The sequence below is a fragment of the Littorina saxatilis genome, linkage group LG10, assembly GCF_037325665.1.
Source record: "Littorina saxatilis isolate snail1 linkage group LG10, US_GU_Lsax_2.0, whole genome shotgun sequence".
Lineage (NCBI taxonomy): Eukaryota > Metazoa > Mollusca > Gastropoda > Littorinimorpha > Littorinidae > Littorina > Littorina saxatilis.
In genome coordinates this window covers 11,813,043-11,838,223 of record NC_090254.1, presented here as the reverse complement: position 1 = coordinate 11,838,223, position 25,181 = coordinate 11,813,043, and the positions used below count along the sequence as shown (strand labels likewise).

Below are 25,181 nucleotides of genomic sequence, written 5' to 3'. Positions count from 1 at the left end.
CCATCTCATTTTAGTCATTACTTGCTATAACTGCCTATCTCGAGCGGTGACAGCTGGATAAACGTGAGACAAAGAGCTGACAGCAACATTTTCAATCAGCAAAACTGCATAACAACCCACAAAGAGCTTTTGCATACCTTCACATTCTCAAAACAAGTCTTCCTGTATCATTAAGAAAAAGTGCCTACCTCAAGAAACAAGATCGGCAGTTTTGCTTACGTTACCGTGGCAATGGTTTCCGATGGTCAGAGAGTTTGTACTCTAACACATGATAGATGATAGATACCCTTCCAGTAGCTTCCCCTGTAGTTTCGCTACAGAAATGTACCGAGATAGGTATTTTTCTTATGAGCGCGACGTCATGAAGTCAGAAGTGTTGGGCTGGTAGTGGTTTAGCGACTGTTCTGGGCATTTGAATACTTGCATTATGTCCTGGAATGGGTGTATAAGACCACAGACAGTAAATGCAAGTCACACACACACACATTTTGTTGTCCCAACAAGCTAATGCTACCATTTAAATTAAATTTTCCTTTTTGTAATTCTATCAAGTTGGGGTTTAGAATGTCGTTCTGAATGAAGCATTATTCCTTGATTGGTCCGATTACTCTCATCCTCGTCCTATTGGGTGATGCAAATTGATACACATTTCTGCCCGCTCTAATTGTGAATGGCAAGCAGTAAAACCAGCAAGATCTTCCTTTACAAACCAGCCAAGTCACCTAAAACCGATAACCTTTTTGTCTCTGATAATCTGTTTTTCCCCAAAACGTAGGCTCACACAAAGGTTGCAGCTACCCGCAATGTTGTTGCAAGGCTCGCGCCAAGGTTGCAGCTACCCGCGATGTTGTCGTGAGGCTCGCGCCAACATTGCGGGTAGCCGTGACCAGCTGCGACTAGTTGCCGTGATGTGTTTAGATCGTTGCGTCCATATATTTTGTATGCAGGCAACAAAGCACATTGTATCATGCATGAATGACAACAGCAGAATACAATACAGCAGAATCAAACACAGCTAGAGTGAACCATGTAGATTTATTGGAAACCTCACAGGAATTGGAACATGCATCATGAACCCCGAAGGGATCACTACGATTTTGGAGAAAAAACCACAGGGAACAACAGCACTCCAACATGCTAGTATGACAAATAGTAGCACAGTCTTCAACAAATAAATGAGAACAAAAAAAGAGAAAAAAAACCACACAGCCGCGGTAGCTTGCAGCCATAATCTCTTGCCAGAGGCCTTCGGTTTTCCTCACAGTGTCAAACCAAATGTTCTCATTCTTTCAAATGGTACTGTACTGGTTACAGCGTGGCAGCCAGACGGTCACTCACAGACACCTATATCAGTCCCCTGCTGCTTAAGACTACGTGTAATGTTGTGAATGTAAGTGCTGTCCACCGAGATGAGCGTCTATGACTTGTCCACCTTGGCCATGTGAGTAATCAGTTCCACCACACGGTTGCTGTAGCCGTACTCGTTGTCGTACCTGCACAACAACAACAACACTGTATCAACATCCCGCACTTGCAAGCACCAGCACGCTCCATATATTCGATGAAGAAAAAATAAAATAAAATAACAGCGACTTCTTGACAGCTATAGTAAACCATGAGAACTTTACACCAACTGTGCAGAAACCGATGGTCAACTTTTCCGGCAAACATGAGTTTTTAATATGAATGCTACGGAAGCAATTTAGATGTGCACTATATACAGCAGAGAACTGCGAGATACATCTGCCAGCGTGATAACTTGTACAATAAGGCCTATTGCAACATATTTAAGAAAGATCCTGCAATCCACGTCCGAGTTCAGTGGGTTATAGAAACACGAAAACACCCAGCATATTTCCCCCCGAAAGCGGCGTATGGCAGGGTAAAACGGGTCATACACCTCAAACATTGTGGGAGTTTCAACCCATGAACAAAGAAGAAGAAGAGTCAAGTAAGAAAGAAGACAGTTACCATGAGATGAGCTTGACGAAGGTGTCGCTGAGCTGGATGCCGGCCTTGGCGTCGAAGATGCTGCTGCGTGGGTCTCCCAGGAAGTCCATGGACACCACGTCGTCCTCTGTGTAGCCCAGGATGCCCTTCAGCGGGCCATCAGCGGCTTCCTTCATGGCCTTCTTGATGTCATCGTACTTGGCCTGCAGGCAAATCACAGTACTGTAATCAGCTGGCCAAAATTCAGTTTGAAGATAGTCAATGCAAAGCAAGGCCAAGATTTCACATCATACTGCACTATATACGCACAGCCAATATTAACAGCCATTCCACTGCTGAATCTTATGACTTTCCTCAGTGTTTCCATAGATTATTATTTAATTTCTTATTATTATCATATCATTATTGCCATTATTATTGCCTTCCTGATATTACTTTTGACATATCAAGTGTGCTTTCTTCACATGTTTTGTAGAATATGACATAAGCAATGCGGTGAGTGCCTTTCAGTGACCTACAAGATTAACTCACTGGACAGGCAAACAGGACAAATGACATGAAAAATTTAGGCCAAAAAAAAAAATAGGTCTGTTTACGGTAACATAGGCCAAAAAAATAGGGTCGGTAGGTCGGGATTTTTTTTTTATTTATTTTTTTTTTCTTCCAAAAAACCATATTTTTACGTTATTTTGCCAAAAAAACAAGGATTTTTTTTTTTCTTTTTTTTTTTTTCTTCCCCCAAATGCCAAAAAAAAGTCTAGGGTCGCGCGAAAAAACTAGGGTCGGTCGGGTTACCGTAAACAGACCTATTTTTTTTTTTGGCCTTACCAGTATCCATAAGATTAAGAGTAAAACACAACTTACTCCCTTCTTCAACCTGACAGTAAGATCTACGACCGAGACGTCAGCTGTCGGCACACGGAAGGCCATGCCTGTCAGCTTACTGCAATCAAACACATCACACAATGCTGTCAATCAGCAAAACAAATAATCGTGCGTCATCAACAGATCAGAAATACACACTACTAAGACAGTCACACTCAAGTTGCACGGAGCCCCTAGGGTTTTCAGTCATGCCTCAGGCATCTATGCATTTAAAAAGTTTGATTGACCTTCTTGCAATAGCATGCAGCATTTAGCCCAAGAACATATGATCACTGGGAATGCGCGCCGATAACATTTTGGTGGGAGATGCGAACTGACAAAGCCACATAAAGTTTTGCTTGGCTGGCAATGCTAAAGGTATGTGTAGCGATCTGTGGGATGTGTGTAAATAGTTTGACTGCACCCATCCCTTCTTGCGACGAAAATACATATCGTTGCTTCAGCAATGCTATGCCTTGCACTGCATCTTCTGTAAAAGGATCGATTGCATTGCAAAGAGCAAGGAAGTGAATGAAGCTGACAAATTTCCTCATCAGCTCTCGGACGTTTCAAACACAGGTAAATAAATATCACCAGGAGCAAATGTTTGATTGATGAATTTCTGTCGTGTATAGCATCCCAGTGCTTGCATGTGAATACACTCGCTCACACACACACCACACTCTCGCTCTCTCTCTGATCTCAATGTTTACCCGTTGAGTTCAGGAATGACCTTGCCAACGGCCTTGGCAGCTCCAGTGGAGGAGGGGATGATGTTCTGGTAGGCACCGCGTCCACCTCGCCAGTCCTGCAACAGCACACACACAGCCATCCACTCACCAATATCATTTTTATCTTACTACCAGAGATTAACAATATTTCTCTGTCCAAAGTGGGCATAACATTCAATCGACATTTTCCGGAAATAACTCTGTCAGCATTTTCGGCGGTCTGGAGAAGTAGAAGCCCCTGCATCGCAGTCAGACGTTTCTCAACATCGGAGTTGGTTGTTCGTCCCGATTATGGGATACAGCCTGCCGAAGGCATGGAATGTGGTCCGGATCTTGTGAAAAATCTGACTGCCATACAGGGGCTCCTATTCCTCCAGACGACTAATAATCCTGACAGTAATTTTTTTTAAATCGTCTATTGTCTAAGGACTGAACATTTTATTTCCCTGTATTTTTGTTTAATTACAGATCTCCGTACTGACAAGACTGCACCTAATTGTGTTCTGGCTAAAGAAACTACTTTCTCACTGCCAGTGTCGCCATAATCGTTATATAAGAACATATCAAATTGTCATATCAAAGGACTCAATCATGATCGTAGAACAAATTGTCACAAAGGACTCGATCATTCTACATGTATTAAAACAAGTGTATCTTATCGGAAACAAATAACTAGAACTGACACTGTGGACATAAAGCAAATCATGCGTAAAATAGCTGAAAGACAAGGTGAATACCTTGCTGGATACGATAACTATAGAGCTGATACTGTTAGAAATTAAGCAAAATGTGAAGTGTAAAATAGTGGAAGACAAGGTCAATACCTTGCTGGAAGGGCCATCCACAGTTTTCTGTGTAGCAGTGGCGGCATGAACAGTGGTCATGAGACCCTCCTCGATGCCGAACTTGTCGTTGATGACCATGGCCAAAGGTGCCAGGCAGTTGGTGGTGCAAGAGGCGTTGCTGACCACGTTCTTGTCCTTGGTGTAGGACTTCTCGTTGACACCGATCACGTACATGGGGGCGTCCGCTGAGGGGGCCGAGATGATCACCTTCTTGGCGCCACCCTTCAAGTGGGCCTACACCACACCAACAGTCCACACTTTTATGACAATTTCTTCAGACATTTTCAAAACAATGTCAGCAAACATTTCAAGACAATTAGTTTTGATCCGAGATTCCCCCGAAAGCGGCGTTTGGCTGTCTGAATGGCAGGGTAAAAATGATTCTACATGTAATAACCCGCTCGTGCAAAATCATGAGTGAACTTGGGAGTTTCAACCCATGAACGAAGAAGAAAAAGTAGAATCAGAGATGATATAACCTTCGTGGTTGAAAACGACTTTAAACACCAAATAAAGAAAGAAAGAGAGATTTTCTAGATAATTTGATAAACTTCTGTTCCGCTTACATTTTTTTTTAAAAGCCCTTAATTTCAATGTGCCCAAACCGGTTTATTCATTTCTGGTATGAGGACACCCTTGGACTGAAGGTCTATTCAAGGATCTCAGCAACAAACGCCAGAGTATACAAAGAAGGAAGAGGGCAATGTTGAAACTTAGGGAGATAAATGTAGTGCTAAGAATCTTTTTCTGTCAGGAATTTTAAGTTTTGCAAGTGGTATAACAACCCTTTGATACAATTCAGTCAGAACATTGGTCCTTGTATCACTACTAGGAGATTAAAAAACAAGTCGTGTAAGGCGAAATTACTACATTTAGTCAAGCTGTGGAACTCACAGAATGAAACTGAACGCACTGCATTTTTTCACAATGACCGTAGTCCGCCGCTTGTGCATAACAGAGTAAAACTGACGAGCCTGTTCAGCGCGGTAGTGGTTTCGCAGTGCTGCACAGCACGCTTTTCTGTACCTCTCTTCGTTTTAACTTTCTGAGAGTGTTTTTAACATATATCTATATGTTTTTGGAATCAGGAACCGACAAGGAATAAGATGAAATTGTTTTTAAATCGATTTCGGAAATTTAATTTTGATCATAATTTTTATATTTTTAATGTATTACAATTTTCAGATTTTTAATGACCAAAGTCATTAATTAATTTTTAAGCCACCAAGCTGAAATGCAAATTCGAAGTCCGGCCTTCGTCGAAGATTGCTTTACAAAAGTTTCAATCTATTTAATTGAAAAATGAGGGTGTGACAGTGCCGCCTCAACTTTTACAAAAAGCCGGATATGACGTCATCAAAGGTATTTATCGAAAAAAATAAACAAGAAGGGCAAAGCCCATACGACTCACATGCTTGACCTTGACCTTTACATGACCTTGACCTTCAGGGTCAAGGTCAAATAACTAAACCTAGCAATGACATCATACACTAAGAACTGCTTTACACATTTTTCCTACCAAAATACATGTGACCTTGACCCAAGGTCAAGGTCATCCAAGGTCATGCAACACAAAGCTGTTAATTCAAGACATAGGAAGTACAATGGTGCTTATTGGCTCTTTCTACCATGAGATATGGTCACTTTTACAGACCTGTTTACCCCCCCAAATGAAAATCAGGAATGCAGCTGGTACTTTTCCGTAATATGAGGCATCTTTGAGTAATCTTTTTTATCAACCATAAACCAGCTCGAAAACGATTAAACGACACGTTTATTCGCGCGCTACCATGCAAAACAAGTACAAAATTGATAACCATGTTTAACAGTATTGTACTACACACACAGAAGCTCGATGACACACACACACAAACACACGACACCTGATATATAATATGCAAGTTAACTAAGACAAGTTTACTTTATCTAAACAAAAAAACACCACAGTATTCAGGGGCGGAGCAAGAGAGCTAGAGGGGGGGTACAACCTGGGGTCCAGGGGTTGGGGGGTCTGGCTGAAGAGTTTTAGCTATTTAATTAACAATTTGTAGCTTATCCTTGATTTTAAACATGATAAATTGGTGTCAGCAGCCACTCATTATTTCTTTTGAAGTTAGTATTAAATAATGGCAATTTATCTTCATTGATATCTGCTCCCGACAACAACAACAATTTCACAGACAGAAAATGTCTTTAGTTTTTTTCCCAGACTGAATTTTTGTTTTGTTTTTTTGCTTTTTTGACAGCAAGGGGAGGGGGGAGGGGTCCGGAACCCCTGTAACATCCCCCCACCCCCACCCCTCCGCCCTTGGACTATTTACAGTCACTTGAAGATGCATGTGAACAAAACCACCTTACATTCTGTCACATCAGACATCCTGCATTAAAACCAGTCATAATAACTCACTCCAGAAGCTACCTTTAATTTTAGAGGACCGATTCGTTTATTTCATTTAAACATTTTGTTGAAAGTTTTTCGATTCAAAGAACTGTGATCTTTGCTATGGAGAAATATTAATGGAGATCAGTTTTAGGCTCAGAAAGACTTGAATTTCGGCAACAGCCAAGTAACTGATGAGCGCGACCATAGACCTACATCTATGTCTCTGGTGCGACTGACCGTAGTGAGAGATCGGTTCGCAGGTCTGAGAGATTCTGTGGAAGTAGAGACCTAGGTCAAATAAACTCGATGCGAAGCAGGCTCATGTTTTGCCAAACATAATTTCGTGTTTTTGTTTGTTTCCATGTTCATTTGTGTACTGCATTTTGTTAAAACTAATGCTGCGTAACACGTGCCGCGACGTGACTCGTAACTGACTAGCTTTGTTGTTGCACTGATCTCAAGTTGATCACCAAAATAAATGTGGTTCGCTCTTCTTAAACTTCACCAGACACCGCCACTTGACTTAATAGTTTTGCCGATATTTCTGTACAACTTTCGCTTTTTTGGTTGGCATTTCGTCCCCACAGAGATCGGCCCTATATTACCCTTCGGACCAATGTCGATCTCAAATCCGCGGAATCCGACAAATACCTTGCTGTGCACATGCGCAGAAAAGGCTGTTTCGGCCAGCCTTGAAATCACAGTCCTGGTGACTACCACAATTTCGACTTCGAATTTTCACGCACGAAAAAGGTTCTCTCGACCGGAATTTCCGGAATTTTCGGTAGTATTCCGTAATACCGGAATTTAGACCCCAAATCCGTAATAATTCCGGACAATCCGGGAGGGTAAACAGGTCTGTTAGTGGTTCACTACCTTATTTTGGTCACATTTCATAAGGGTCAAAGTGACCTTGACCTTGATCATACGTGACCAAATGTGTCTCATGATGAAAGCATAACATGTGCCCCACATAATTTTTAAGTTTGAAACAGTTATCTTCCATAGTTCAGGGTCAAGGTCACTTCAAAATATGTATACAATCCAACTTTGAAGAGCTCCTGTGACCTTGACCTTGAAGCAAGGTAAACCAAACTGGTATCAAAAGATGGGGCTTACTTTGCCCTATATATCATATATAGGTGAGGTATTCAATCTCAAAACCTTCAGAGAAAATGGGAAAAATGTGAAAAATAGCTGTTTTTTAGACAACATTTATGGCCCCTGCGACCTTGACCTTGAAGCAAGGTCAAGATGCTATGTATGTTTTTTGGGGCCTTGTCATCATACACCATCTTGCCAAATTTGGTACTGATAGACTGAATAGTGTCCAAGAAATATCCAACGTTAAAGTTTTCCGGACGTCCGGACGGACGGACGGACGGACGACTCGGGTGAGTACATAGACTCACTTTTGCTTCGCATGTGAGTCAAAAAACTTCCGGGGATATCATTCCCAGGAACTCTGTCAAATTTCATAAAGATCGGTCCAGTAGTTTGGTCTGAATCACTCTACACACGCACACACACAGATCGACAGACACACACACCACGACCCTCGTCTCGATTCCCCCTCTATGTTAAAACACTTAGTCAAAACTTGACTAAATGTAAACAAGGAGACAAATGTTGAGCAGTACAGAGACAGGAAGGCAACTCACACTGGCTTTGTCAATGGTAGTAAACACACCAGTGGACTCCACAATGTAGTCTGCTCCAGTGGTACCCCATGGGATGGCTGATGGGTCTTTCCTGTCCAAGCAAGAAATGCACCTTTAAACCTTTACATGGCCAAATCAAGCACCAAATACTTTGTAATGCCCGACTTTTTTAAGTGTATGAAATGTTGAATTTTAATGACAAATACTTTTTGTAAAGCACCCTGAGACTGCTATTCAGCGATGAATGGCGCAATAGAAAAACATGTTTTTGTTTATCGTTATTATTGCCGATTAACCTGTTCGCTGCCAGTAAATATTTGTATATGACTAAGTGCCAAAAGGTGCTCACAGAACAGAAGACGACTTTGTTTTACAATAAAAATGTTTCTAAAAACGTGTGTCTGCTGAAAATTGGTGTGTGTGTGGATGAATGTGCGAAGAGATAGTGGACATAATGTCGTGTGTCTGACTTGAACGGTTTTGAAGTTATCTTTGTTTAAAGTCAAAAATAACGCCAAAACCGGCCATCTGAAAACGGACATCGTGATACCTCGTGTTTTGAATATGCCACAGAAAAATAACAAGAAGCACAAATGAATTGCATTTAGTTTGATTGAATGCCTGAAACATCGCTTTACAGACGAGACCAAACGTCAAATCTAAATCTCGAGAGAATTTTTTTTTTTCGATAACCGAATTTTAAGGTGTCGCACGCAAGATGCGTCGTCATCACGGCATACATTTTTCAATCGCAGATATTTACTAAATTTCTTTTTCAAAAATTCTGGAATTGATGTCGACACGTCAAGCGATAACGGTGTATCAAACTGCTGTCTTTCAAGTAATCCAGCAAAGACTGCAGAACTTTTGAACAGCATTTTTGAAAACGATTTGAAAATTTCGTCATATCTTGCGTGCGACAAAATGTTCGGTAATTAACGGTAATTTTCTTTTAAAAACAAAATTTACATGTACAAAGATCTACTTCATCTACGGAACCACGTGACACATTCTGTGTTCAAAATTTGTGAAGAAATCACGAACCACGAATGCGCTATCAAGTGTTGAAATTATGTCGTCAACATCTTTTCAGATCTTGCGTGCGACACCATCTTGCGTTCAACATAAAATGTCACTACCTTATCGAGTTTAATGGGTAAAACTAACTATTTGTTGTCCTAGTTTAATCTTCTTAATTAAAAGCGTAATAAAACCGAACTTCCAAGATGAATTTTAATTGAGATTAGCGAAAGAGCGGGCACGCAAGTCGACCTTAAAGTAAAAGAATGATAACACGAGCGTTTGTCGTGTTGTCTTGCGTGTAACACATTGTCCAAAAAGGAAAATGTATATTTTTCTCAGACGTTTTTTAAGTTGAAACCTTGAAACTTCACACACATTTGGGGTTTAATCGCCCCCATGCATGGTAAAAGTCTTGTTGACCCTTGTCAGATTTCAAGGTCACGGCTGGGTCACATGTAGTTCAGAAAACGGATGAAACATATTTTTTCAGAGATTTTTGAAGCTAGAACCTTCAAACTTCAAACAACGCTTTTGCTTAATGATTGTTCAACATGGAGAATTCAAGGTTGATCCTTGAGAAATGTGAAGGTCATAGCAGGGTCTCGTGTGGGTAAAAATGAGATTGTTCGGACACTGCATGTAGCGTGGAACGACAAAACATAAGTCATGTCATATTTCAGATATCAGTACATTTACAAATGGACAACACCAGCAAACATGAACCAAGTCTGGTCGACCTTAGTCAAATGTCAAGGTCAAAGTGGCGTTATGGTTTGGGTAAAAAAAAAAGGAAATTGTATTGAACTTCAATTTATATAAAACCAAAGTCTGGTTGATCTGTTTTAAGATTTAAGGTCAAATCTGTTATTTAAGGTCAAATCAAATAGAAATTTGTTGATGCTTAAATCTTTGAAACTTCCAACAGGTTTGAGGTTTGACAACTTCTGGACTTTGAAATCTGGTATGGTTGATCCTGGTAATATTAATTGGTCAAAACATCAAGATCAACAATTATAAAATAAGCACTTTCACCAATGTCAAGTGAGCAATAGCAGCAAACGTGAGTCTTATAAAGATAATCACTTTTTGTGTGACCTCAACTTGACCCCTCTGAATGCTCTCAATCATGGAAATTGACCACACTTTGATTATAACCAAACAACATCAAAACTTTGGAATGTGTGAAGTTTCAAAGGTGTTGCTTAAAAGGCGTTCGTGAAAATGACAATTGTATGTGTCTGACTTCAATGCGACCCCGCTGCGACCTTGACGTTTGATTTTATCAACCAGACTTTCATCATGTGTGAATGACTTCAAACACTATAAAACTAGTTGAAGAAATTGACAATTTTTCAAAGTTTAAGCCAGATGGCACTGCTGTGACCTTGAAATTTGACAAACATTAACCAGGCGGTCACCTTTTTTAGAAAATATCCTTAAAGGATCTTTAACCTTACTGTGACCTTGGAATTTGATGAGGTTTAATTTAACTTGCGTAGTGTGCCAAGTTTCAAGGCCCTAGTTTCAAAAACATATGAGAAAACCTCATTGAAAAATGTATATGTTTGACCTCAACGCGACCCTGCTGTGACCTTGACTTTTTCAACCAGACTTTAATCGTGTGTGAACATTATACACTAGAACTGTGTGTATTTTCAAAGCTCGTGCTATAAACGCGCTGAATAAATGGAAAATATTCCACATTTGGACCAGATGTGACCCCGCTGTGACCTTGAACTTTGACAAAGATTAACCAGCAGGTCACTTTTAATGAGGTTTTATAAAAATGCTGAAAGTATGTGAAGTATGTAAAGTCTAACTGATCTAGTATTAAAACATGTAAGACGTGACAACGACAATTTTCCAGTTTGCAAAGGAAATTTAACCTAGCTGTGACCTTGAAATTCAATGTTGTTTAATGTGATGTGCACCATACCTGGAGGTCATTATACTTTGGTTGTGTGCCAAGTTTCAAAGCCCTAGCTTTAAAAACGTGCGAGATAACCTTAATGCTATGACTCAGTGCCATTTTGAATGATATAACGAACAAAATTATCGTTATTTGTAAAATCATTTGGGTAAATTTATCTTTTCTTTTCGTAATTGGGTTCCAGCATCTGTTGTCTTAACAAAAATCACAATATCAGTCGTGTTTGTCAACTTTTATTTTTTAGCCCCTTTGTCCGCTTTTCGTGCGCACCTTTTGGCACTTAGTCATATAAAGCATATCCTGTATTTACATGAACTGACAATTTGCAACATTTCTTTCTTTATTTGGTGTTTAACGTCGTTTTCAACCACGAAGGTTATATCGCGACGGAGAAAGGGGGGAGATGGGATAGAGCCACTTGTCAACTGTTTCTTGTTCACAAAAGCACTAATCAAAAATTTGCTCCAGGGGCTTGCAACGTAGTACAATATATGACCTTACTGGGAGAATGATTTGCAATATTCCCTAGATGTCTATATCAATAATAAACACACACACACATCGTTAAATGTTTGTTGTTCTTTGCTGTTTATTGAACATCTGATAAACAAAGGGAAGTAATTAAGTGCTCCAAATGAATACGACGTGTAATAAAGTGAGAGTTTGGAACCATTCTCCTGACACCTGAGAGAATAATTACTCCATCACACATGTTATCTGCATTTAGATCACTTACTTCCCTTATTTTATCAGATCTCTAAGGCCAAAAAAAAAAAGGTCTGTTTACGGTAACATAGGCCAAAAACATAGGGTCGGTAGGTCGGGATTTTTTTTTTCTCTCCAAAAAACCATATTTTTACATTATTTTGCAGTTTTTTCCCTCCCAAATGCCAAAAAAAAAGTCTAGGGTCGCGCGAAAAAAATAGGGTTGGTCGGGTCACCGTAAACAGACCTTTTTTTTTTGTTTTGCCTAAGATGTTGTTGTTTATTGAACAGTTTGTTGCCCGTTAAAGCAAGTTACTCAGGACATCAGCTGACGTCCTATAGGCAGTAAAAGGGTGAAAGTGTAAACGTTAAAGCAGACTGACAGTGAAAGGGTTGAAGTGTAAAAGTCAAATCAGACTGACTCGTTAAAGACGGCGATGGCCTGTCCATCCACCACCAACTTGTTGTCCTTCACCTCGATGTTGCCCTTGTACTGACCGTGGGTGGAGTCGTAGCGGAACATGTACACCTGGTGGAAAAATTAACAAATAAATACTTGTCATGCATAATGACTTTTTAAATGCAAATCACCTGAGACTTTTTTTCTCATGTCGTTACACTTTCCTGGCTGTAAACTATCTTACAAACTGTCCTTTAGGCTAGGAGCTTCCAAAACAATACAGTCTGTTAAAATGTCATGAAGAGAAAAAACAATGTATTTTCATGGTAGCTCCTAGCCTTAATTAAGCTGGAAGTTGACTTCATGATGTCTTTTATAACAAAAAAGTCCAGTGCAAAAGCTTCATGCAGCGAGCTAAGTGAAGTAGGGTTTGCAAAGTCGACTTCGCCCAAATAGTAGCAGGCTTTTGCGTCTACCTATTTTCAGACAGAGTTGTTTGGATTATGTATAATAGTTATCCATGTACACTACATTGGGGTGTGCACGTTAAAGATCCCACGATTGACAAAAGGGTCTTTCCTGGCAAAATTGGTTACGCATAGATAAAAAAAAATGTCCACCAAAATACCCGTGTGACTTGGAATAATAGGCCGTGAAAAGTAGGATATGCACCGAAATGGCTGCGATCTGCTGGTCGATGTGAATGCGGGATGTATTGAGTAAAAAAAATTCCATCTCACACGGCATGAATAGATCCCTGCGCCTTGAGTCCGAGTCTGGAGATACGCGCGCGATATAAGACTTCATATAACATAACAAAGTTTGTGGGCGAGGTTTATCACATCATTCCACACTTTTTAAAACATTCTCACAAAGCTCATTGTCACTTCAAATCCCTGGACTAACAACCAGCTGATCTTTCTGTCTGTCAAAGGCATGTATATTAAAATTACAAAAGTACCTAAACATAAATTAAACTGAAAAGGCCAAAGAAAAGAGGTTACTTTTTACATTTAGTCAAGTTTTGACTAAATGTTTTAACGTAGAGGGGGGAATCGAGACGAGGGTCGTGGTGTATGTGCGTGTGTGTGTCTGTGTGTGTGTGTGTGTAGAGCGATTCAGACTAAACTACTGCACCGATCTTTATGAAATTTGACAGGACTGATGAGAGTTCCTGGGTATGAAATCCCCGAACGTTTTTTTCATTTTTTTGATAAATGTCTTTGATGACGTCATATCCGGCTTTTCGTGATAGTTGAGGCGGCACTGTCACGCCCTCATTTTTCAACCAAATTGGTTGAAATTTTGGTCAAGTAATCTTCGACGAAGCCCGGACTTCGGTATTGCATTTCAGCTTAGTGGCTTAAAAATTAATTAATGACTTTGGTCATTAAAAATCTGAAAATTGTAAAAAAATAAAAAAATTATAAAACGATCCAAAGTTGGTTCATCTTATTCTTCATCATTTTCTGATTCCAAAAACATATAAATGAGACTGTGCCAAAAGGTGACGTTTTCATGTCAGTATGTCCCAAATGACATCACCAGTACATTTTTCATTCTATCTAATCTGTTTTCGTTCTATTTTTTCTAATAACATGCGTTAACAATTGATTGCCAACTGGAATGGAAGAGCACAAAAAGTGTAACTTGATATGTAGTTTCTCTAGAGGGAAAAACATCTTCCACTTTCATGTCAGTGTGTCCCATGCAACATACATTTGCCAAACAGCTATGTGCAAGTAGATTATTTGTTAGTGGTATAGAAAATACTGATCAACAATCAAAGTCAGTTTTCACATTCATTTTCTACCTATTTCTTATTTGTTTATTCTGTTGGCAATGGTGAAATGTCAGCAATCGTGTGTCATTCGGGACAGTAGACATGACACCTGACCTTTTGGCACAGTCTCAAATATGTTATATTTGGATTAAACACAAGCTCTGAAAAAAAATTATTATCAAAATTAAATTGTCGAAATCAATTTAAAAACACTTTCATCTTATTCCTTGTCGGTTCCTGATTCCAAAAACATATAGATATGATATGTTTGGATTAACAAGAAGGGCAAAGCCCATACGACTCACATGCTTGACCTTGACATGGTCAAATAACTAAACCTAGCAATGACATCATACACTAAGAACTGCTTTACACATTTTTCCTACCAAAATACATGTGACCAAGGTCATGCAACACAAAGCTGTTAATTCAAGACATAGGAAGTACAATGGTGCTTATTGGCTCTTTCTACCATGAGATATGGTCACTTTTAGTGGTTCACTACCTTATTTTGGTCACATTTCATAAGGGTCAAAGTGACCTTGACCTTGATCATATGTGACCAAATGTGTCTCATGATGAAAGCATAACATGTGCCCCACATAATTTTTAAGTTTGAAACAGTTATCTTCCATAGTTCAGGGTCAAGGTCACTTCAAAATATGTATACAATCCAACTTTGAAGAGCTCCTGTGACCTTGACCTTGAAGCAAGGTAAACCAAACTGGTATCAAAAGATGGGGCTTACTTTGCCCTATATATCATATATAGGTGAGGTATTCAATCTCAAAAACTTCAGAGAAAATGGGAAAAATGTAAAAAATAGCTGTTTTTTAGGCAACATTTATGGCCCCTGCGACCTTGACCTTGAAGCAAGGTCAAGATGCTATGTATGTTTTTTTGGGCCTTGTCATCATACACCATCTTGCCAAATTTGGTACTGATAGACTGAATAGTGTCCAAGAAATATCCAACGTTAAAGTTTTCCGGACGGACGGACGGACGACTCGGGTGAGTACATAGACTCACTTTTGCTTCGCATGTGAGTCAAAAACACGCTCAGAAAGTTAAAACGAAGAGAGGTACAGAAAAGCGTGCTATCCTTCTTAGCGCAACTACTACCCCGCTCTTCTTGTCAATTTCACTGCCTTTGCCACGAGCGGTGGACTGACGATGCTACGAGTATACGGTCTTGCTGAAAAATGGCATTGCGTTCAGTTTCATTCTGTGAGTTCGACAGCTACTTGACTAAATGTTGTATTTTCGCCTTACGCGACTTGTTAAAATGTGTAGTAAATGCAAGTTGAACAAAAGTCAAAGGGAGCAACACTTTTATTCAGAACCTCATTCCATTCAACTTTCTTTTATACTGTACTTAAGGGCAGGTGGGCCAGTGCAAAATTGACCAAATCGTTCAAAACACTGTTTTGGGTATTTTAGCAGATTATGTTTCCATAACATACCTATCATCCATGTGTGTCGGTGTTTTTGTCAAAAGTGTCCTATTTATCTGTCAATAAAGACAAAATGTGAACATGTGTGGCATTGATTGTCTTCAGTAGTCGATATTCCCCCGCCAAAAAATGTCTCATTTCAAAGGCTAGTTACGGCTTTGTCCTCAGCAAAACAGTGCATTCACGACATACGAAACTGCGCAGCAGCTCTTGACCTATAACATGACATCAGTGTTTTGATGAATGTTCCATTCACTCAGCCACTTGTCCGTTGCAAAGGCAGCAATCGTAATCGAACGGAAATGTCCTTATTTGGAAGGTACTCGACATCCATTGGTTCGTGTCATAAACCGAGATCGGGAACCAATTTACTTTGTGAGTGCGCATGCTCAGCTTACGAATTTTGCATACGGAAACTACCGAAGAGACTCTCGGCCATGACGGGAACACCCGAAGTTCACTCGGTTTTACAACATCCTGGTTACACATCAAACGATCGGTGACAACCGAAAGCGAATTTTTCCTTGAGAAACAACCTTTGATACGATAACAATGGCTCGAAATAAGAAAGAGGACAACGTCTTTATTAGTTCGGTTCGCAACAACAAGTAGTTCCGCTGACACTAGGCCAAAGTTTGGATTATGTCGGTGTTTCCGATACAGAGGAAAGCTTTGATCTCCACGCAGATCCACAGGTCGCCATTTCCGAACACGCCATGCAGCAGACTTTTTACGTCTCGGCACTGGCTTGCTTTGCGCTGAATTTGAGTCAGTTTCTAGCTGTGCAGTATCTCCTCGACAAGCAAGTTGAGCATTTGCTACGCAAAAAAACAAAAACAGGAGAAAGTATCCAACATCAGTCAGATTATCGGTAATGTTTGCTGGGCCTGCCATTTCCCGAACGAAACTGGATCAGCAACTGTTTGTATCAATCTGCGCTTTCGTAAATTCCGTCACTGTCTTGACGAACTGTGTCATTTTCTTCACCGCGATACACAGTTCATTGCGAAGAGCTTCCTCAGTAAATCGTTCAGATTCCACGTACGATTTGTTGTCAAAAAACAACTCAAACGAAAGTTTCAAACTCATCATCCTCCATCTTGCTTGTCGAAGCACCAAAGTACTGTATCGATGTAAAAACAAAAGCAGAAAACTTCGAGGAAACCAACAAATCGACGAGATAACGGAAGCAAATAAGTCTCGTTCTGGCTCAAGTAAGTTACCGTTAAAAATACCGTTATTCTCGCATGCAAATACAAACGAGAATCGGGTCATTGATACACGTTTAGCGCTGGGGCAGTATCCCCATGCTGGTTGACAGAGGGAAAGAAAGGATGGACGCATAAATTCTCTGCTGGCGTGCTAAAGGCTAAGTAGTTTGCAATTCAAATAAACTAAACTGTTCATTCATAACACAGTTTTGTCCTTGTGTGTCTGTTTCAATAGTGTTTCTGTGGTGTTCAATCTTCAATGTCGTTTTTCTCAGTTCAGCCATTTTGCCTACGGTTACGTCTTGGGTTACGCGATTTCTCTGGCTGTAATTTAGCTAGAGCAATATTTTCTTTTGTAGTTTGTGCAGAATATAACATTCTGGGGGATTACGAAGGGATTTTGCTGAAATTTTATTATAGTCATATCCAGATTATTTCAAAAAATAATTTCGCAAGCGTTACCCTAAAGTTTGACAGTTGTAACAAAGAAGTGTTCCTAACTCCAAATATAAATATAATAAACAAGATCTGCTTCGTAATCCCCTAGAGCATACCCAGAAGGATAAAATAAAACAATAATTAGAAGTGTGACAATCACATCTGATGAAAATCCGTGTATCTCCTGTACTCCACTTTTGTCTGTATTTTGACTGTTTGTCGCGTAAAACAAAAACCAGCAACCGAAAATACAAAAAGTGACTATTCTTTGTCATCATTTGTTCATTTCTTTCATAAAATAACATTCAGACACAATAAAACATTGAAAATTAAAAAAAAGGTAGTGCACTGGCCCACCTCCCCTTAATTTAATCTGGACAATGGAATGTTCTGCAGTTTGTCACCTGTAGCAAGAACCGAAAAGTTTAATCAAAGTGCAGCTACAGTTGTTTCCCTTCTCTTATCACAGGCTGAACATGGCCACCTACAGCAGAATACTACAGTTGTTTCCCATCTCTTATCACAGGCTGAACATGGCCACCTACAGCAGAATACTACAGTTGTTTCCCTTCTCTTATCACAGGCTGAACATGGCCACCTACAGCAGAATACTACGGTTGTTTCCCTTCTCTTTTCACAGGCTGAACATGGCCACCTACAGCAGAATACTACGGTTGTTTCCCTTCTCTTTTCACAGGCTGAACATGGCCACCTACAGCAGAATACTACGGTTGTTTCCCTTCTCTTTTCACAGGCTGAACATGGCCACCTACAGCAGAATACTACAGTTGTTTCCCTTCTCTTATCACAGGCTGAACATGGCCACCTACAGCAGAATACTACCGTTGTTTCCCTTCTCTTTTCACAGGCTGAACATGGCCACCTACAGCAGAATACTACAGTTGTTTCCCTTCTCTTTTCACAGGCTGAACATGGCCACCTACAGCAGAATACTACAGTTGTTTCCCTTCTCTTTTCACAGGCTGAACATGGCCACCTACAGCAGAATACTACAGTTGTTTCCCTTCTCTTTTCACAGGCTGAACATGGCCACCTACAGCAGAATACTACAGTTGTTTCCCTTCTCTTTTCACAGTCTGAACATGGCCACCTACAGCAGAATACTACAGTTGTTTCCCTTCTCTTATCACAGGCTGAACATGGCCACCTACAGCAGAATACTACAGTTGTTTCCCTTCTCTTATCACAGGCTGAACATGGCCACCTACAGCAGAATACTACAGTTGTTTCCCATCTCTTATCACAGGCTGAACATGGCCACCTACAGCAGAATACTACAGTTGTTTCCCTTCTCTTTTCACAGGCTGAACATGGCCACCTACAGCAGAATACTACGGTTGTTTCCCTTCTCTTTTCACAGGCTGAACATGGCCACCTACAGCAGAATACTACCGTTGTTTCCCTTCTCTTTTCACAGGCTGAACATGGCCACCTACAGCAGAATACTACAGTTGTTTCCCTTCTCTTTTCACAGGCTGAACATGGCCACCTACAGCAGAATACTACAGTTGTTTCCCTTCTCTTATCACAGGCTGAACATGGCCACCTAGCTACAGCAGAATACTACAGTTGTTTCCCATCTCTTATCACAGGCTGAACATGGCCACCTACAGCAGAATACTACAGTTGTTTCCCTTCTCTTATCACAGGCTGAACATGGCCACCTACAGCAGAATACTACAGTTGTTTCCCATCTCTTATCACAGGCTGAACATGGCCACCTACAGCAGAATACTACAGTTGTTTCCCATCTCTTATCACAGGCTGAACATGGCCACCTACAGCAGAATACTACAGTTGTTTCCCTTCTCTTACCACAGGCTGAACATGGCCACCTACAGCAGAATACTACAGTTGTTTCCCATCTCTTATCACAGGCTGAACATGGCCACCTACAGCAGAATACTACAGTTGTTTCCCTTCTCTTATCACAGGCTGAACATGGCCACCTACAGCAGAATACTACAGTTGTTTCCCATCTCTTATCACAGGCTGAACATGGCCACCTACAGCAGAATACTACAGTTGTTTCCCATCTCTTATCACAGGCTGAACATGGCCACCTACAGCAGAATACTACAGTTGTTTCCCTTCTCTTATCACAGGCTGAACATGGCCACCTACAGCAGAATACTACAGTGGAACAAGCTTTTAAGACCTTCAAAAATCTGACAAAATCAGGCCTTAAAGAGGAGGGGAGACATAACATGAAGGTCAATTTAAAGATGTTATAGGGCGAGGATGTAGCTCAGTCGGTAGCGCGCTGGATTTGTATCCAGTTGGCCGCTGTCAGCGTGAGTTCGTCCCCGTCGGGAGTTTCAGCCCATGAACAAACAAAGATGTTATAAAACGAAAATGTGAAAAAGCAAGGTTTGAAAAGGGGAAGATCTTAACGAGGGGATGGGGGTGGGGACCAAAACAGGTTTCCCTGTACTCCAGTACCTACCATGTAGGCCAGGTCAATGAAGGGGTCATTGACCGCCACCACGGTCACATCTTTGTTCTGTAAGGCTGCCCTCAGCACCAGGCGACCGATGCGGCCAAATCTGTAATCAGGTCACAACGTTATCTCAAAATGTCTCATGTTATCCCCGTCAGAAAAGGAAAACTCAAACTTATCAAAAGATGTTCAGTTGACGATACATGAAACTGCCTTCCCATGTTAACCATGAAAAATCTATTGGAAATTTAAACAGGTTTTCACACACTTCATCAGTACAGTACTCGCATTATAAATTTGTTTCTATGTTCAACATAAACAGGTGAGGTAGACAGGACAGTTTCTTAACAAGAAGAGCAAACGCTCGATCGAGTCACTTTCGCAGTTCTGAATATTATATGAGGCATCAGATGGACAGGAAGAAATTGCTATTCACAACACAATGAGTCACGTTCACATAAAATTTGAGCCCGGTCACTTTTATAGTTTCCGAGAAAAGCCCAACGTTAAGTTGTGTGTTGCCGAACAGAAAAGGCTAGTTATCTCCCTTGTTTTTCTGATAAGGCCAAAAAAAAAAATAGGTGTGGTTACGGTAACATAGCCAAAAAAAATAGGGTAGGTAGGTAGGCAATCACTTCTTTTTTTTTAACTTTTTTTTTCTAATGTGTACAAATTAAACCTACTTGACAGGAAAATAAGTGTGCGACACGGGCGCTTTCGCTTTCATTGCGTTTTTTGTACTCGGTTTTGTTTTTTTTTGACAAATGTAATAAAAAGTTATAGGATCGGCCCCTAAAAATAGGGTAGGTCGGGTTACCGTAACCACACCTATTTTTTTTTTAGGCCTAACGTTCGTAAAAGGCTACAGATGTAAATACTTTGATGTAAAGAATAATCCTACAAAGTTTCAATCACATCCGATGAACTTTGTCAAAGATATAAAATGTCTAATTTTTCCTTTGACGCTGACCTGTGACCTTGAAAAAGGTCAAAGGTCAACGAAACCATCGTTAAAGTGTAGAGGTCATTGGAGGTCACGACTAAACAAAATATGAGCCCGATCGCTTTGATAGTTTCCGAGAAAAGTCCAATGTTAAGGTGGTGTCTACGGACGGCCGGACGGCCGGCCGGACGGACGGCCGGACGGACGGCCGGCCGGACAGACTAACACTGACCGATTACATAGTCACTTTTTCTCAAGTGACTCAAAAATTAGTGGGTTTTTTACAATTGAATCTAGTCTGCATGACATGCTCTCTGCTCTGTTGTTATCATCCACAATTCTGTACTTGTATTGAACGGGAAGTAGCAGCACTGAAGAACTCTAATAATGTCTTAATAGACCCTATCGGTATTCCAAGCTCTCGTAATCTCTCGCAAACTTCAGAGCATAGCAAAGCATGCGGTACAGCGATCTCGTGCGAGCTGCACAAGCCAAGGTTCGAAGTTCTCGCGATGTTCAAAGCATAACAAAGAGCGTGTCTCACGAGAGCTGCTCAGATACCGAAAAGGTCTATTCATACCAATAAAGCTTAGTTCAGACAATCAACAATGTAACAGTGCTATCACTCATGTCATAACATAATACTGACTGTCCTGAAAACATAGTCGGAGAAGGAATGAAAGCCTAGAGTTGGTATATATGATAGTGGGGTATGGTATGATGGGTGAGCAACAAGAAAGAAAAAAAAATCCATGGTGGACAGAAAAAAACGTGACTTACCCGTTAATTCCAACCTTGATGGACATTGTGAACTGGCTGGAAGCAAAACAGACCACAATGAAGGTCAGTACACAAGCTACAAACATGTTACATCAAACAGTCTATAGAACATGGTTTACATCTGAATACAAGTTTTTCCCCTCTCAATATAATAGCTTCTTTTGAAAGATGATTCTCCACACTGCTTATAAATGCTTGAGAAAATAATCTGGCAAAGCTCCAATGAAATTTAAATAATAACCTGAATAAGTACATTGTAACCCTTTTGAGTTGTTAATTTGAACAGCTCTGATCAGCTTAAAAAAATTAATGTCAAGTGTGCTTCTGTCCAGACGGGTGCCGGTTATCACACACACACCCAGTGACACGCATACCGGAAGACATTTTAAATCAATTTTTTTGCATTAAGTCTGCCCTAAAGACACCGGTTGAAAGCAGGAGACACATTATGATAAAGCTGGCAAAGGTCCAGGATTAGAAATGTGCTAGGCTGCAAAAGTCAGCGCTCTGCTCACCCTGACAAAAGTGCAGACAAAACGTCTGACTTGCAGAAACATGGTCATGTATGCTGTATGCTAACTGCGTTGCCGGTGCATTTGCAGCACCCATTCACGTAGCAGTTAAAAAAGGAAGGCAAAGCATATCATATATATTATAAGACACCTTGCTTTCAGCTGAACGGACACCGAGATACAACTATAAATGACGGACGCCACTACTAGGTACAAACTCACCTCGGTTAGGTTGACGGTGTGCTATGATACGTTACTCACTGGAGCTGCCACTGACGACTTTGCCGGTGAAGGAGATGATTGTGCTTGCGGCAGGTTACCTCTCAAGGTCGTGTCCTTGTCCCTGCAAGGGCAGCGAGCCCCGCTCAACTTTGTTACCTGCCAAAATTATGTCTCCCACGTGATAGCATGGGTCGGATGTGCCATTGCAGCCGAGTTGGGGATGTTGTCTGAATTGCTGCGGCGTTGAACTTGACCGAGCCATAGATAAATGGTCTATGACTGAGCATAGTGCGACTTGACTGGCTCAGTGTGATTTACATTACACTCGTGGCATGCCGACACTTCACACATTGACTGACTCTCTGCTCATTGAAACGTTAACCTTGTCAGCCGCAAGTGCTGGGAAACTTGTGATGCTGACTGAAATAAGTGATGGTCGCACAGGACGGCACATCAGTGCCGACCATCACACACACACACACACACTGTGACGTACACTAGTGACTGACACATAGACTGGAACTGATAATGACACTGCAACACTCAAACCGGTGACAACAAGCACACCCACCCCCACACACGTGATACTGACTGGCACACTAACACTCTCACACACACTGACTGATACTGAATTAATTGTTTTGTGTTGAGTCCCCCATCCCCCCCACCACCCGAAGACACCCCCTACCCCTTTTTATGGCTTTGCATGCAGTGGTGCCTGCACATGTACCAGTCTCTGGCGGTGTCAGTCAGTCAGTGACTACTTGTTTGGACAGCACTAAAACAGACAGGAGACTGTTGGAGTTTTTGTAACAAGGGCCTAAAATAATTTTTTTGTCAAGGCGCGTCTTGTACACATAGGCACCACAACGCAGTTTGTACACTGTCAGCAGTGCTATGTACCTCGTACTAATCGTTCACATGAAGGAACAATATTTCACCTGGGATGTAAACTTGCATGTTACAGCCACGACCCGGCGAGAAATGACGAGGGCGAAATAATTCGATATTAGTCAGTACAGCTGTGATATTCGATCCAAATCAGTTGATCTGAGAGAAGCTGAATATTTATTAAAACTGATGTGCTGTAACTCAATAACTGTCTCAATTTGTGTATGACGAACTCAGCGATCATCGAGTGGCCTTGACTCAGTCTTGCTGCGCCAATGACTGACGACACAAAGAACACATGTTCTCAGTACAGAAGTCCTGGCTCTCTCTCTCGCTCTCTCTCTCTCTCTCTCTTTCTCTCGCACAGCGGATTGAAAATCAATGCCCCTCATCGAGCTCAGTTTAGGCGGCATGTCCATGGAACAACAGTAATTTGTTCCTCTCTGTTCAGACATTTTCACTTCTGCATCCAGAAGGTAGCGCATTAAGCGATGAACGGAAGTTTTCTCGAAAGCAAAGGCGGATAATTCTCCCCAAACAGGATTGATGAAATAATTCGACCTACTTTCGGTTTGAAGCCCGGGTGGAAGAAAATGAAAAGTTTTACGCCCTCACGGCAAAGCCATCAGGGGCATGTTACACGGGAAAACCCGGCCGTTTGTATAAAAATTAAAAATAAAATGCAGGGGGGGGGGGGGGGGGGGGTTAGACACTGCTGGCCCGGCTGCCGGCTGCCAGAGGAGACATGGGCAAGGGGCCGGGTTGAGTCGTCTTGGGTCAGTGCTGAAATAGTTACTTTATTGGCTGTTGGCCGAACGGACACTCTGGCTTCAGTATTTTTGCATGCATGTATTTGTGTTTCCAAGGCCCGAGGCTTTCGCTGTGACCCTGGGATCCGCTTTATCGTGCGCATGCGTGCACACGGGGGGTGTTCGGACACTGAGGAGAGTCTGCACAAAGTTGACTCTGGGACACACATCCCGCGCCGAACTTGGGGGTTGAACCCACGCTGAAAGTGACAACCGGTTTTAAAGCCAGCCGGCGCCTCTACCGACTTGGAAAACTCCCCACCCAATATCATTGTTGGGGTCAAGAAGCGGTTCCATGGAGGGCGGGGGATAAGGAGTAACACATAGTGTTTTGCTCAGAACATTCCCACCCAAGCAGAGCCGCGCTAGGGGTACGCATTACCACTAGTGAAGCTGGCAGTCATTGCCGCTACCAAATGTCGTCTGTGTGTCGGCCACTGACTCGGTGGTGACTTACGCAAGCAATCTGATGCAGAGTCAGGAGGCGATTTGGTACACTGAAGAGAACCTTGGAGACCACAGCCTCGGCCGTCTAAGGGATCTCTGTGTGTCTGGAGGCACATTTGGTTTCTGAGGTTCAAGCGGAGCTGTTGCCTATGCTCCCAAGTTCCCGTGTCTCAGGAGGCGTTTTTGGTATGGAAGCAAACCTGTAGGTTCTGGCAGTTGGGGCCTCTGCCTTTCAGGATGCCAGGACTACAAAATGTGTGTCTTGAGACACATTTAGCGTAAGATTCCAGAAGTGGATCTGTGCTGTGCTGGGTCTGCTGCAAGCACACTAGAACCAGTTCGCAACAGTTGAGGTGAACAGATTGACCAAGACCATCATCGGTTTCTCTCCGAGTGATGGGTGTGGGCAGAGAAAGTCTCCCAGACTTTGAAGCCGGTGCTATCGGCACTCCTTATAACCGGACTCAGGGCCGGTTTGGGGCCTAATTTTTCACTCCTAATAAGAGAGGTATCGTATAACCGAGCTCATTCTAGGCGAGTTTTCGTGCGAGTTTTCGTAAGTCATAACAAAGAACAATGTAATTGGGGGATTTTTTTTTCTCCTTATAAAAGAGGTTCCTTATAACCGAGCTCCTTATAAGCGGGTCCGACTGTATACACTGACGCGGAAGCTGATATGTTAAATATTGCGATTATGTCTGTTTTCCGTAATCCTGGGGCAATAGACGATATTCTGAA

At 41.5% G+C, this 25,181-nt stretch overlaps 1 protein-coding gene across 1 annotated transcript; it reads right to left on the bottom strand.

The window, feature by feature from the left end:
- Window positions 1-1,018: 1,018 nt before the first annotated feature.
- LOC138978160 (uncharacterized) lies at window positions 1,019-22,417 on the bottom strand. Its single transcript, XM_070350821.1, has 10 exons — window positions 22,297-22,417; window positions 21,563-21,598; window positions 19,846-19,945; window positions 12,515-12,621; window positions 8,435-8,525; window positions 4,370-4,624; window positions 3,528-3,622; window positions 2,815-2,893; window positions 1,972-2,153; window positions 1,019-1,493 (listed from the first exon to the last, which is right to left on the bottom strand). Exons 2-10 carry the CDS (start codon window positions 21,586-21,588, stop codon window positions 1,418-1,420), a joined length of 1,011 nt encoding a protein of 336 aa, XP_070206922.1. The 5' UTR covers window positions 21,589-21,598; window positions 22,297-22,417; the 3' UTR covers window positions 1,019-1,417.
- Window positions 22,418-25,181: the final 2,764 nt, after the last annotated feature.